At 35.9% G+C, this 16,651-nt stretch overlaps 1 protein-coding gene across 1 annotated transcript in view; it reads right to left on the bottom strand.

The window, feature by feature from the left end:
* Window positions 1–16,368, bottom strand: part of adck1 (aarF domain containing kinase 1) — a 107,103-nt gene extending 90,735 nt beyond the window's left edge. The window contains exon 1 of the mRNA XM_073827393.1: window positions 16,188–16,368. Coding sequence (XP_073683494.1) covers window positions 16,188–16,232 — 45 coding nt within the window. The 5' untranslated portion in view covers window positions 16,233–16,368. The remainder of the gene's footprint in view (window positions 1–16,187) is intronic.
* Window positions 16,369–16,651: the final 283 nt, after the last annotated feature.

Below are 16,651 nucleotides of genomic sequence, written 5' to 3' on the forward strand. Positions count from 1 at the left end.
TGTTCGAATCTGTATGACTTGCTTTAGTAAAACACAAAAGGAGACATTTTAAAGATACACTTAAAATGATAGGGGACTGAAGATTTCCAGCTTCAAAAAAAAAAAGGGAAAAACCATAAAAGGCACCATAAAAGTATAAAAGTAGCATCATAAAGCATTCATAGTAGTCAATACAACTTTTATGCTAGATTCCAAGTGATCTAATGGCTGTTCATGAGAAACAGACCAAAACTTAAGATCTTTTTGAACCTTCTGTAATAGTTACATATGAGTCCCTCAGTTGTCCTCAGTGTGAAAAGATGGATCTCAAAATCATACAGACATTGTTGGAAAGGGTTCAAATACACAAAAATGCTGAAAAACCAAAGAATTTGTGGGACCTGAAGGATTTTTCTGAAGAACAGCGGCCAGTTTAACTGTTCAGGACAAACATAGGACTCATGAACAACTATCACCAAACAAAAAAACACAGATGTGAATCATTCAGGTAACAACACAGTATTAAGAATCAAGTAAACTTTTGAACAGGGTCATCTTTATAAATTCAACTATTATTTTATCTAGTGGACTATATTTAAATGTCTTTTATGTGAAATATCTTATTCAGGTCAGTACTAAATTGAGTACTAAATTTATGTAAGTGAGGATAGCAAAATAAAGTAAACTGTGACATACTACACCCAAAATTTGATTTGACGCTTTGACCTGACCATGATTTGTTACATAACCAAAAAAAAAAAAAAAAAGAATTTTGCAGATTCTGCAAGGTGTATGTAAACTTTTGACTTCAACTGTATTTTACTGTGTTGTAAGGTTATGTTTGGAAATGCGAGGTTTAGTGACATTTAGCTCCTTAAAGGAACACTCCACTTTTTTTGGGAAATAGGCTCATTCTCCAACTCCCCCCGAGTTAATAAGTTGATTTTTACCGTTTTGAAATACATTCAGCCGTTCTCCTGTTCTGGTGATATCACTTTTAGCATAGCTTAGCATAGATCATTGAATCCTATTAGACCAATAGCATCACGTTCAAAAATTACCAACGACTTTCCATATTTGTTGTATTTAAAACTTGACTCTTCTGTAGTTATATCGTGTACTAAGACCGGTGGAAATGCAAAGCTGCGAGTTTCTAGGCTGATAAGATTAGGAACTACACTTCCATTCCGGCGTAATAGTCAGGGAAGTTTGCTGCCGTAATATGGCCGAAGCAGGCGGAGTATTATCAGAAATTAGTTCCCAGCTAGTTTAGCATTTGCACATGTGCTGCGTGGTATTACTGCTCCTGCTTCGGCCATATTACGGCAGCAAACTTCCTTGACTATTACGCCGGAATGGGAGTGTAGTTCCTAATCTTATCAGCCTAGAAAATCGAAGCTTTGCATTTCCACCGGTCTTAGTACACGATATAACTACAGAAGAGTCAAGTTTTAAATACAACAAATATCGAAACTTGTTGGTCATTTTTGAATGTGATGCTATTGGTCTAATAGGATTCAATTATCTATGCTAAGCTATGCTAAAAGTGATATCGCTAGAACAGGAGAACGGCTGAATGGATTTCAAAACGGTAAAACTCAACTTATTAACTCGGGGGAAATTGGAGAATGAGCCTATTTCCAAAAAAAAGTGGAGTGTTCCTTTAAGGCTACAAATCAAGTGTTCACTTCACAAAGTGAATTCTCCTCCACAATCAAACGCTATATAAAAGAGACCTGTAATTTATCATTTCTTTTCAGTTTTGTAAAATGCATAGTGGCGTTCTCACAAAATGCATTTACAATAAAAGATGACGATGATGACAGAAGTTTGTAGATAGACAAAAGCCTTTAAGATGCTTGCAAACGGGCACCATCACAGCCATTGAAGCTAATGCAAAAGAAACAGTAATGGGGAACAACTTTCAACAGCCGATTGGTTTGGCATCGAACCAGTCTCACAAGAAAAAGATATGCAATCACTTTTAGCAGTGTTATGGTCCTATTCAGAGCAGAGCCAGTGTGTTGGGTGGATGAATGGATTGCTAATGGAGCAGATATTCATGCTGAGGAGATGGAGAGATAACATTCTGCTGTGGGGCGTATGGGAGAGAAACTCTGGTGAGTGAGATAATGCAGTGTTTATGGTAATATTTTAATCTCTTATCGCGCTAGAGGAGAAACCCAGAGGGTATTTATCAGCTTTTGAACTAACGCACCACTGCTTTATTCATTTTTATCATCTTTTTTAGAAAAAAAACTATTTTCCCATCTTTGTAGTGCCCTATCAAAAGCAACAAGAGATGTTTTTTTTTTTTTTTTTGCTTTTTCCTCTTTCATGATTGATGTGTTATTTTAATATTTCATTTTTATAAATGTCAGGCAAATAGTTTTGTGATATGAAAAGCTAGTATTTAATGTAAACGAGAAGGTGGTTATATTATTAGAGGAAAAGTTTACTCATTAAAGAAAATTTGCAAACAATGTACTCACCCTCAAAAACATACAAGATATAAATGAGTTAGTCTCCTCATCTAATCTAAACAGATTTGTAGAAATTTAGCATTACATCACTTACTCACCTCTGTGGTGAACGGGTGCCGTCAGAATGAGAGTCCAAACAGCTGATAAAAACATCACAATAATCCACACAAGCTTCTTGAATTTATTAAACCATTGCTTCCGGCAAGAATGCAAGTCCATAACCCTTAATAATATAAGTGAAAAAATCCACCCCCTGTTGTCCGCTCACATTAAAATCCACAAACATATTTGTTTAGAACGGTTCTGAGCTGTTTGCATTTGTAAACAGTGCTTGATCTGTGCATATGTCTCTCCTGATTTAGAGGAAATTAATTTATGGCTGGAAAAAGCAATATAATGGATAGAGGTATTTTAACTGGAAGCAATCATTTTAAAGCTAAAATGTCTTAAAGGAGAAGTTCACTTCCAAAACAAAACTTTACAGATAATGTACTCACCCCCTTGTCATCCAAGATGTTCATGTCTTTTCTTTCTTCAGTCGTAAAGAAATTATGTTTTTTGAGGAAAACATTTCAGGATTTTTCTCCACATAGTGGACTTCTATGGTGCCCCGAGTTTGAACTTCCAAAATGTATTCTAAATGCTGCTTCAAACGATGCGGTTGTAAACGATCTCAGACGTGAAAGAACTAGTGAATATTAAATAAAAATAAAAAAAAAACTCCTAAGATCTAACACCATTAACAAAGAAGGTAAAACAACGATGTAGAACAATTTTGAAGTTGAGGGAGAAAATGAGAAGGAAGTTCAGGCAGAGCAAGGCAAGATGAGCGATTGAGGTTAAAAATATATATATATAACTAATCGTTTCGCTAGGTAAGATCCTTCTTCCTCAGCCGGGATCGTTTACAACCGCATTTGGGATCATTTAAACTTCATTTTGGAAGTTCAAACCTGGGGCACCATAGAAATCCACTATATGGAGAAAAACCCTGAAATATTTTCCTCAAAAAAACTTTACGACTTTTTTGTTTTGGAAGTGAACTTCTCCTTTAATGATAGATTTGTTTATTACAAACACACAGTTTTGCACTTCACAAGATGTTAACTGATATACTGGAGTTGTGTGGATTACTTGTGGATTTTTGTTTTTAATCAGGAGTTCGAACTTTCATTCTGACTGATGGCACCCATTCACTGCAGAGAATCTATTGGTGAGCAAGTGATTTCCCCAGATCTGTTCCGATAAAGAAACACCCTCGGGCCATTTTTCAGCAAAATTTCATTTTTTGGGTAAACTACTAATTTTGCCCAAAAACACAGCCATGAATAAAGAATGGTACCAAAACACCCTCCAACAGCAACTTCTTCCAACAATCCAACAACAGTTTGGTGAAGAACAATGCATTTTCCAGCACGATGGAGCACCGTGCCATAAGGCAAAAGTGATAACTAAGTGGCTCGGGGACCAAAACGTTGACATTTTGGGTCCATGGCCTGGAAACTCCCCAGATCTTAATCCCATTGAGAACTTGTGGTCAATCCTCAAGAGGATCCCACTAATTCTGACAAACTCCAAGAAGTGATTATGAAAGAATGCGTTGCTATCAGTCAGGATTTGGCCCAGAAGTTGATTGAGAGCATGCCCAGTCGAATTGCAGAGGTCCTGATAAAAGAAGGGCCAACACTGCAAATACTGACTCTTTGCATAAATGTCATGTAATTGTCGATAAAAGCCTTTGAAATGTATGAAGTGCTTGTAATTATATTTCAGTACATCGCAGAAACAACTGAAACAAAGATCTAAAAGCAGTTGAGCAGCAAACTTTGCGAAAACTAATATTTGTGTCATTCTCAAAACTTTTGGCCACGACTGTACATACATAAGTCAGTCACTTCTGCTACGAGTTTGAACTTCTGAAATGTATTCTAAATGCGGTTTCAAACAATCCCAAATAGTTTTGTTTATTTTTATTACAATTTATATACTTTTTAACCTCAAACACTAGTCTTGTCTAGCTCTGCCTGAACTGTTTTTTCTGGTTCAAGGCACTTAGGGTATGTCAAAAAACTCCCATCATATTTTCTCCCTCAACTTCAAAAATAATTTCAAAATCACCCTACGTCGCTGCAGAAATAACGACCCAGTGTTTGCAAAGTGAACATGCAACGAAGATCAAACACCCTTAACAAAAAAAGCAAAACAGCGATGTAGGGTAATTTTTCTCAAAAAAAAAAAACTATTTCTTTACGACTGAAGAAAAAAAAGACATGAACATCTTGGATGACAAGGGGAGTACATTATCTGAAAATTAAAAAAAAAAAAATCCACACAGTTTTTCACTTAACAAGATGTTAACTGATATACTGGAGTTGTATGGATTACTTGTGAATTTTTCGTTTTTAATTGGCAGTTTCAACTTTCATTCTGACCGACGGCACCTATTCACTGCAGATGATCCATTGGTGAGCAAGTGATTTCCCCAGATCTGTTCCGATTAAGAAACATCCATGATGTAATACATTTTTCAGCAAAAATTAATTTTTTGGGTAAACTATTCCTTTAAATGTTTCAGCAAAAAGCTCTTTAGTGATAAGCGCATACATAAGTCAGTCACTTCTGCTACTATACAAAATGTATCCTGTTTATAAATGTATGCCCGTAAATGAACTGCAAAAATGTTTATGTTGAAAGTCTGGAAAAGTAGTTTCTGTGTTTGTTTTCACAGAGAGTAAGGAACCGTCTCGAAGACACACCACAGTGTAGTGCACCACAGAGCAGTGCAGTAGGGTCTTCTCTTCAGAGCCGAGTGGACAGATTGTCGAGTCATTTCTACGCCACACTCCAGATTCACACTGTAGGACCACATATGCCACCACAAATGCTACAGTTCCGTTTCGTTTCTCATTTTTTATGACTTAAAAAAAATTCTTGCAGCCTCCAAGTAAACTTGGCTGTTCACTTTGTGATGAAAAGGCATATCTATGTAGTACATTGGCTGGATGCCAAGAGAATGAAATAGAAAAACAGATTAAATAAAAGACTGGCTACTGTAAAATAATACAAAAAAAGTTACAGATCTTTTCCGGCTGCAAGCAACAACACACAACGTGACCAATATAGTCCGATTCACAAAAAAATGACTCTTATGAGCTCTTTTAACAAATCAGTCACAACGTCTCAGTTAGAATCAGTATGAATTTCTCCAATTTGAATTACAAGCGGCACTAAAACCAATCGTGCAAATAACAGATTGTCAAACACATTTCCGAAACACTTTACCACCTGCCATTGATCTAAAAAACAGACAGTTCAACGTAAAATTCCTCACTTTAAAATAAATAAAATTAATCATAATATTTCTAAGAATGGGGCTGTAGACACACACATTCATAACAGTAACTAATACTACATTACATAATTGATAGATTTTTTTTTTTTATTATTCCATTATGCAAATGTTTTTGCAATGAGGGAAATACACACATACATAAGCATAAATAAATAAAAATACATATATAAACTAAATGCAAAAAAACATAAGCATAAATCCATGATTTGTCTATTATTATTTTTGGAAAACAAAGCTTGGTCTTGGGCCAGAGTGTTGGTGTAGCTGTAAAGGGTTTGGCATGGAATGGCAGTGATTGTAGAGAACAAGCCCATATGGATACAGGAAGCACTGGGACAGCCTGCACTGTGCGAGGGTGGTAACCACTGAAGCAAAGAGGGCTGAGTCTGGATATTTACAGGGTCCAACAAATCACCAATGCCAAAGATGTCCAGCCACCCACACGCTTCTTTACTACCATACACCAGTGCCAAAAAAGACCACATGCTCTTTTCTCAGACCCTCACGCTAAGTATAACTGATTTTTCAACATCCTGTGGTGTCATGGGGCAAGTGTTTATGGATCAAAACGTGACTCAACCCTCCAGGAAAAACAAACAAAAATTGGTTTACAGTAATACAATTGCAATGGAAGTCTATGGGGAAAAAACTTATAGAGGATTTAATAAATGAATAAAAAGGCACTAACTTTACTTTTCTTGTAATGATTTTTTATTAATTATCATTCTATATTAGTTTTTATGCAGAATGTTCATGTTTATGGCTATAAACTGTATATTATATGTTTATTCTAGTGCAATGTCTTGTCGCATTGGAAAAAAGAATGAAAGGAGGAAGGAAATGAAGAAAAACAAACTAACGAAAAAGAACAAACAAACTAAAGAAAGAGCACTAAAGAGTGAAAAAACGATAGAAAAGGAACGAAAGAAAAGGAACGTTGAACAGAACGAAAGAAAGAAAGAAAGAAAGAAAGAAAGAAAGAAAGAAACAAACAAACAAATAAAAAGAAAGAAAGAAAAAAAGAATGAAAGAAAAAGAAGGAAATAAAGAAAGAACAAACAAATTAAAAATAAAGAAAAAGAATGAGCAAATAAATGAAAAAATTAGAATAAAATGAAAGAAATTAAATAAATAAAAGAATAAAATCAAAAACAATGAAGAAAGAAAGAGAAAGAAAGAAAGATAAAGAAAGAACAAACTAAATAAAAAATAAAGAATGAACAGACAGAAACAAGAAAGAACAAGAAAGAGCGAATGAATGAATAAATTAACGAAAGAACAAACAAAAATTAAAAACAAAGACAAACTAAAGGAAAAGAATGAACAAACAAATGAAAAAATAGAATTAAATAAAGATTAAATAAATAAAAGAATAAAAACAATAAGAAAGAAAGAAAGAACAATCTAATTAAAAAACTAAAGAACAAAAAATTAACAAAAAACGAAAATGTAAGAAGAGATAAAGAACGAAAAAACAAGCAACTAAAGAATAAACAAACGCTAGAAAAGGAATTTAAAAAAATGAACCGAAAGAAAGAAAGAAAGAAAGAAAGAAAGAAAGAAAGATAAAAAAAAACATTTTAAAAGATTAAAACAGATAAAAAAGATAGAAAAAGAACTAAGGAATGAAAGAAAAAGAATAAACAGACAGAAAAAAGAAAGAAAGAAAGAAAGAAAGAAAGAAAGAAAGATAAAAAACATTTTAAAAGATTAAAAAAGATAAAAAAGGTAGAAAAAGAACTAAGGAATGAAAGAAAAAGAATAAACAGACAGAAAAAAGAAAGAAAGAAAGAAAGAAAGAAAGAAAGAAAGAAAGAAAGAAAGAAAGAAAAAGAAAGAAAGAAAGAAAGAAAGAAAGAGAACTAAAGAATGAACGATAGAAACGATAACGGTAGAAAAGGAATGAAAGAAAAAAACTAAGACAGAATAAAAGAAGGAAACAAGAGCGAATGAATGAATGAATCAATCAATGAACAAAAATTTAAAAAATGAAAGGAAAAGAAAAGAATAAACAAATGAAAACAATTTGAATGAAATTGAAGATTAAATAAACAAATGAAAGAATAAAAAGAAGAAAGAAAGAAAAATATTTAAAAAAAACATTTAAAAAGATTAAAAAAGATCAAAAAGATAGAAAAAGAACTACGGAATGAACAAATGATAGAAAAGGAATGAAAGAAAAAGAATGAACAGACAGAAACAAGAAAGAGTAAACGAACAAATTAATTAATGAATGAACAAAAATTTAAAACAAAATGAATAAAAAAATGAAAAAAACTAGAATGAAATGAAAGATTAAACATGAAAGAATAAAAAAAAGAAGAAAGAAAAAATAAGAGGCAATAATAAAGAAACAAAAGAAACAAGAAAGACGTAACGACAAAGAGAAAGAATGAACAAATGCGAGAAAGAAGAAAGAGTACTGGGCCAGGGTGATTAATCACAGCTGCCGCCCCAGCGAGTGTTTCGGTTCGTCTTCCTCCTGCAGCCCCTGCGTCTGTGCTGCCAGGATGAGAGCGGTGGGCTGCTGAAACACGCCCCGTATGATGCCACACATCCAGCACATCATTAGAGGAAATGATGCACATTTACATGCTCGGCTGGCCGTTGTGTCATTGAGAATGAGGCAGCAGCGGTGCCGCTTTCCGAGGGATCCACCCCCTTTCCACAGCGCTGATTCCTTCGCCCGATCGAGCGCACACACTCACAGGCCACTCCTAGGCTGAGACTTGCCTGCCATCTGTTGTTTAATGGTCTCCTGTAATGGATCCCTGCCCCATGAGCCCAGTCTTTTCTCTAAGGGACACGCGCAGACCTACAGGCCAGAGAGCTCACATTGCATCGGTAGATCAGAGACTCATAACCTGGCTGAAGATGAATGAGGGTACATGGTCCAAATGAGGCTATAGTTGCATGGTGGACTTCCCTTCTGGGGGACTAACATCATATTGTTTAACGTGCAGAATAATACACATGATCGATTTAAAAATGTGCTGACAATTGAACATGACAAAGCACGTTTGAAAATAAAAAATAGTGAGATTTTAATAAAATAAAATTCCTTTTAATCCAAACTCTGTCCTCCTCAAGGGCATAGCTGGGCTAATGGTTCAGGAAGTTTGCAAAAGAATATTAGGTGAGGAGAAATAGAGATGGGAGAGCAAAGATGGGATCTATTTATACCAGGCTGACAGAGCGGTTAAGAACTTCATCTTGTAGCTCAGATGGCACGATTGCTCAACTGAGGGGGGATTTGACAAGAAGCTACGTGTCGATTAGAGATTATATTGCATGCCCCGGTGCAGAAAAAAGTGATGATGTGACCAAACAGTGACACTAAATACAATATTGTGGAAGGGTCTTACAGAGAGATCCTATCTGTGGACTCGACGTGAACCTGTGCGGGCGAGAGGATATTTATGAAGGTGAGGTGTTTTTATATCAATGACAGCTTAAAGAGCATTTCTCTAGCAAATGACAGAAAACCAGTGGAAACCGCAGACTGATGTATCTGTCTTTGCTAAAGTAGAGAACTGCGGTGGTGTGGTAGATAACAAATGTGGCCAACCTCTCTTGTACAGCCCACTGTCTCACAAAAGGTTAATTGAGTCTCCTTTGGTTAATGAGTGGCAGGGCCTTTCTTAGGTTAACCAGCATATGGAAGCATCTTTTAGACCTATCCGTTCTCAAGTAAAACTGTGACCGGCCACGCAAGACCTATCAAAATGTGTGGACCGAGATGTCACGGCACAAGCATATGCAGGGGCGCCGCTAAGGGGGGGAAAGTTAGGACAATTCTAAGGGCCCATGCACTTTAGGGGCCCCCAGAGATCTGCTTTGGTATGGTGGGGGGGGGGGGGCCCAATCTCATATTTTGTCATAGGGCCCAAAATTGCGAGCGGCGCCCCTGAGCATATGCCTTACGACAGGGGTGCCCAATCCTGTTCCTGGAGATCTACCTACCTGCAGACTTTAGTTCCAGCCCTGCTCCAACAAAGCTGTCTGTAATTATCAAGTGCTACCTAAGAGATTAATTAGCTGGTTCAGGTGTTTAATCAGGGTTGGAGCTGAACCTTGCAGGATAGTAGATCTCCAGGAACAGGATTGGACACCCCTGCCTTAGGAGATGTGAAGAAGAGCATTTTCAAGTGTGTACAAAAACGTATTATACTGTACTGTTTTACACTTTGAAATAGGACAATGATGACAAATTCATTAATGGTGCTATTAAAGCTACATTCACAGCATGCCGTAATTACGAGATTGACACCACGTGATGTACTCGGAGCTGTCCATGTCCTCGGACTCTGAGCTATTGTTGAGCTATTACATTTTAAAATTATTAGACTTACAATTTTCGTCTTGTGGACAATAAAACCAGCAAACAATCCCAAAAAGATACACTGCCAGAGGAATCCAAGTTTGGCCTTTTCTGGCATGAATAAAATCTTACATTGTGTTTCTTGTTGCACAATTATTTTTCTAAGAGATCGCACTTACGATTTTCGGCTTGTGGGCGATAAAACCATCAAACAAATTCCAAAAACATACATTGCCAGAGAAATACAAGTCTAGCCTTTCCTGGCATGAATAAAATCTCAAATTGCACGTTTTGTTGCGCTATTATTTTACTATGTGATCACAGTTAGGATTTTCATCTTGTGGACGATAAAACCAGCAAACAATCCCAAAAAGATACACTGCCAAAGGAATTCAAGTTTGGCCTTTTCTGGCAAGAATAACACCTTACAATAATTTTTCTAAGTGATTGCAATTACGATTTTCATCTTGTGGACAATAAACCGGCAAACAAATCCCAAAAACATACACTGCCAGAGAAAGACAAGTCTAGCCTTTTCTGGCATGAATAAAATCTCAAATTGTGCATTTTGTTACACTATTATTTTACTATGTGATCACAGTTAGGATTTTCATCTTGTGGAAGATAAAATCAGCAAACAATCCCAAAAAGATACACTGGCAGAGGAATCCAAGTTTGGTCTTTTCTGGAATGAATAACATTTAAAATTGTGTGTTTGATTGCGCAATTACTTTTAAGCGAGCACACTTATGATTTTCGTCTTGTAGATGATAAACCAGCAAACAAATCCCAAAAACTGCCAGAGGATTCCGAGTTTGGCCTTTTCTAGCATGAATTACATCTCACATTGCACTATTACTTTTCAAAGCAATCACTCTAACGCTTAGAAAAGTAATAGCGCAACAAGGTGAGATGAGATGTTATTCATGCCAGAAAAGGTCATATTTAGGAAAAAGAACATCAAAAATACAACAAAAAATGCAACACTATTCTGAACATGAGTTCTACATCATTTGCATTTTCTTAAATTTAAAGACCTTCTACTATTATTAATGTTCACAACTCAGTACATACTATTTGTTACCAAACAGCCCCTAAGGCTCATGGTTGAGAGTCCTTGCTCAAATTGTCGCGTATGCGCTCTTTCCCCCGACTGAGGGCTCAAAACTAGGTAGTGTTGAGTAATTAGCTCCATTTTTCAACAGAACGTGATAATTACTTTTGATAAATATTTGCATAATTGAACTACTAAGTGCCTCGTCCTTTTTTCAGTCCCTCTACCCAACCCTCCCTTCCAGTGTGCTGGAGGTTAATGCTGTTCACCAGCACACAATGTTCCTCGAGGCTTCTAGAAAGCCATGCAATGCAAAAGGATAACAGCTGTTCTTTTGTTATGTGCAGAGAGGTGTTGTACATTAACAAGGTTACCATTACCTATTACATGACAGGGAATTTATTACTAATTTTATATAAATATATAATACATGTATACAGTATATACAAGCTCAGTGGCTTTCTGCAAAGCCAAGAGCGCATAAAAGCAGAGGCCTGGCTCTATTAACTGGAAATCTCACGGAATAACATTTCAGTTGCTCAGGGGCTTAAAGAAGAGTGAATTAAAGAGATAGAGTGAAGGCAAGCTGAGAGGAAACCAAAACCAGTGTCTGTCTTCCTCCCCACACCTTTGTGATATCAATAATTCCTTATCTAAATGGATCCAGAGCCGCCCGTAACAGCTTTTTGATTTTGTGTGAGACCATGCCAGGCTTCATAAATAAATATGAGGGGAGGTGGGGGAATTCTGGGATGCTGTAGTTTACCTCACGGTGCAGGAGACTCTCACTAAAAGCCCTGGCACAGACTCTGCTTGAAGGGCACTGCCAACCAGTCACGGCACAGCACATCGGATACTACAGCCCAGTGGCGTATGCTAGACTTGTGCAATGAAGAGGTTTGGCTTTTTTAGGCTGATGTATATTCATAAATTCATTTTTAAGTTTAAAGGCATATGAACAACATTAAACCTTGCAGTATTAACAGGAAACTAACATTAAGAATGTTTAAAAAGTATACATATACATATACATAAAAATATTATATTAGAAGAATATTCCTCCCATAGCCAATTCCAATTTTAAAATTTGTGTTAAAATAATAAAATAAAATAAAATATTTTAAAAAAAGCATATAATATAAAATAAAATAATAGAATAGAATAAAATAAAACAATTACTTGTGGTGTAAAAAAAATAAATAATTTAAATTAAATTAAATAAGTGTCCGTAGACAAAACGATTTGATAGCCTTTTTGATTGTTAGTAATCATCATCTAGGTTTGTTAATCATTATCAAAATATTTTTCAATTGAAAATGATGCTTAAAAAATATTATATTAGAAGCATTTTCCTCCCATAATCAATTCCTGGGAAATTTGGGTTAAAATTAAATTAAAATAAAATTAGAAATTGTTAGTAATCATCATCTAGGTTAGTAATCACTATCCATGTATTTTTCAAATCAAAATGATGCTTAAAAAATATTATATTATAAACATTTCCCACCCATAGTCATTTCCAGGGAAATTTGGGTTAAAATAAAATTTAAAAATAAATAAAATAAAATAAAATAAAATCATCACTTGTGGGGTAAAAAAAACTAATAAATAAATTTAAAAATTTAAAAATAAAAAATAATTAAATATTATATTAGAAACATTTTCCTCCCATAGTCAATTTCAGGGAAATTTGGGTAAAATAATAAAATAAAATAAAAAATAAGTGTCTGCAGACAAAGCAATATGACAGCCTTCATGATTGTTAGTAATCATCATCTAGGTGAATTTAGTCATATGATTTGTTAGAAGGCAAGTCGCATCATTTTTTTTTTTAAACTAAGACTGTCTCTAAGAATGTTTCTAATTTATTTGTATGTCCTATAACTAAAAATAATGTTTTGTGAGACATTTTCTAAATTTTACATGCATCTTGATGTTTCCAGCCTCTATTTTTAGACAATATCCCAAATTTCACAAACAAATACACATCAAAACCTGACTTCTTCCTTTCATATTTTTTAACATTTTTGTTTAAATTTTTGTTTTTGTTTTCTCACCCAAATTTTCTTGAGAACACGCTACTACTTTTTACCTAAAAGAAACGTCCCTGCTAAAGCCAGATGAATGATGCTCACGAAAAACACTTGCGCTGACCTGACACAGAGCATACAGAAACACATTATTCTTACACAACATTAGGAGCGCAAGCCATACCTAATCTACATATCCACACACTCTCATACAGAAACGATAATGGAGTGAACGAGAGACAAAAGGAGAAAGCCAGAGAATTGAGGGGACTTTTATTGTGACACAGAGGCAGACGGATTATTCTCCCGCCGCACTGAGCCCAACGAGCCGTGACGGGTCCATCTCCAATTCCCGACACACAAAACAGCGACGTCTCAAATGCTTCTTACCTCACAGCACGCACACACACACAGCTGAAAAAAACTAAACTAAACCTCCGCAAGCCAGTCGCGACCTGGCTAGAATTACGTAATGTTGCAGCCAATGCTGCTGTCATTCGGCAGGGAGAGATGGGGATTGTGAAAGAGAGAGAGAAAAATGGGAGGCGGGAAGGCAGTGAAGCAAGAAGTCAGACTGATCTATTAGAGCTAATAATTACAATAATAAAACTGTAAAGATGCAGTCATCACCCTAGAGGCGTCGGGTACAAGCGAAGCCCTCTCAAGGTCAGGCGAGGGAGGGCCACTTTTTAACGGTTACCTGCTCAGACTCCGGCTGAGTGATTACAGGTTTGAATTGTCCTTCTTGTTCAAGGTCATTCTGCCAGAACTGGGAAGTTTTCTGACCTTGACCATACCTGAAATAGTAAAACGCGTGGGATTTGCAATCGCCACAGTGTGAGAATGCATTAAAAAATATCAATTTTCCGATTTTTGGAAGAAGAAACCCTCAGACCATCCAAGATGTACAGTTGAGGCCAACAATTTACAACCCCCCTTTCAGAATTAGCAAAATGGTAATTATTTTACCAAGTCCACAAGAGAAAATAATAGTTGAATTTATAAAAATGACTGTTTAAATACTGACATTGTTTCTTAATACTGTGTTCTCAACTGAATGATCCACAGCTATGTTTCTTGTTTAGTGATAGTTGTTCATGAGTCGTTTGTTTGTCCTGCCTTTCTTCAGAAAAATCCTTCAGGTCCTACAAATTCTTTGGTTTTCCAGCATTTTTGTGTATATTAACCCTTTCCAACAATGATTGTATGATTTTGAGATCCATCTTTTCGCACTGAGGACAACTGAGGGACTCATATGCAACTATTACAGAAGGTTCAAATGCTCACTGATGCTCCAGAAGGAAAAAACATGCATTAAGAGCAGGGGGTGCAAACTTTAAATAAGTAAAAACTTTGTAGATTTAACTTAGTTTGTCTTCTGGGAACATGTAACTACCTTCTTTAGCCTCGGAAGGGCACTACTAAATAAAAAAAGTATGATACATCTCCATTATGTTCAAAAGTTTTCACTCCCTAGCTCTTAATCCATATTTTTTTTTATTTTTAATTTTTCTACAGGAGCATCAGTGAGCATTTGGACTTATGTAATAGTTGAGTCCCTCAGTTGTCCTCAGTGTGTAAACTTTTGAACGGGGTCATTTTTATTAATTCAACTATTATTTTCTCTTGTGAACTATATGTAAACATCTTTTATGTGAAATATCTTTTGATGAGCTACTGAAAAAGCTTACAGGTGGTGATGGAAGTGTAGGCTTAAACTAAATGCCGTACCATTGATTTTTCCTCACAAGGAGTCTAAACGCTCCCTGATATTGAGTGAAATCCGCGCTGAGTGGCTGCTGTGTCATGACAAGCATCGGCATGTTTATATCCTGCCAGGATGGCATCTAGTGTTTATTGTCTCTGCTGTTTGTAAGCTCTTTCAGTAGTTGTTGTGTACTAAAAGCTTCAAAAGGCATCAGGGCTCAAGTGAAAAGAACAAAGACGCAGGTCTTTATGAAGTTTCACTCGTCCACAGGCATCTTCCTATTTGTTTTCTTCTACTTGCATCACTTCTCTTGTTGCCCTTCAACAGAAAATTACAACCAAAAGCTGCACAATGTGGCAATGTATCAGTATTTTAATTTCTGGCCCTCGTAGTCCAAAATATGTATGAAACAATGTGGATTTTTTAAATAACGTAAATCTTTCATTGGCGTTCTACTACATATTTTAGTAAGAGACATAATTTATGTTATATTAAGCCATACAAGTTTTAATACCCAGAGTTCCCTTTTTCTTTTATGCCAAAAATAAATTAGGATATTAAGTAAAGATTAATTTGGACAACTTTAAAGGCAATTTTCTCAAATAGATTTTCAAATAGTTGTATCTCGGCCAAATATCGTCCTATCCTAACAAACCATAAATCAATGGAAAGCTTATTTATTTACTTTCAGATAATGAGGTAAAAGAGTATATAATTTCTGAGGTAAAATCATATGTTTAACGGATTCGAAAGAACAAAACACCTCTTCTAAAAGGTAGTGTAATTTGAATGGCCTTGTTCCTGTGTAATGTGAGAAAACAGTCGGATACAAATACAAAACATTGAGACACAAGCTGATGATTTGATCAGGTCATCCTCAGAACAGAACAATTATCTCCACCAAAATGCAAATGCCTGTCAAAACATTTCTGAGACGGAGCACTTTCAGGATGACTGCTCTGACGAGAGGCACAAAAGTGCTGACAGAAGAGGACGAGGGAGACCACAGCTTCTCTCATGTGACATTAACCCTGCCGACCCACAGTGACCTAGACAATTACTGAATAACAGCCCCTGTCTCTCACAAGGAGCAGCCTGCAATAATGACTTGAGAAAACGTGATTTGCATCATTAAATTGAAGATAAATTAATAATAGTGACATTTCATTTGCAATTGAATATTCCCAAAGTAGAAACTGCTAAGTTCCTTACATCGCCCATTTGATGCATATACTTTCTCAGACAGACAGATAAACAAACCTCTTTTCCCAGGTCTTCTCGTATGACCTGCCTGATCTCCTCCATACTGCTCTGAGGCGCTCTGCTGTGCAGGATCTTCAGCGTGCTGGTATACTCCTCAGGCAGGAGGTAGTCCAGGGCTCCCAGGTGCTGGCCTACTTTAATGAAGGTGCCTCTGTTCGCACAACACAAGTCCCGGAGCCTTTCCGCTGAACGCCTGTGAACCTGAAGAAAGAGGAACATTTATACAAATGCAATTCAAAATTATAATAGCTCTCATAATTTCTATTAATATAGAATTTATTTATATATTAATATATGTATTTTGAGCACCAAATCAGCATATTAGAATGATTTCTAAAGAATCATGTGACACTGAAAACTGGAGTAACGATGCTGAAGATTCAGCTTTATCAGGAACCAATTACATTTTAAAATGTTTGCTTTTTTCTAGTTTGCAAGAAAATCCAGAAAAGACAATAAAC

This window comes from Garra rufa, chromosome 21, assembly GCF_049309525.1.
Source record: "Garra rufa chromosome 21, GarRuf1.0, whole genome shotgun sequence".
In the NCBI taxonomy this organism is placed as follows: domain Eukaryota; kingdom Metazoa; phylum Chordata; class Actinopteri; order Cypriniformes; family Cyprinidae; genus Garra; species Garra rufa.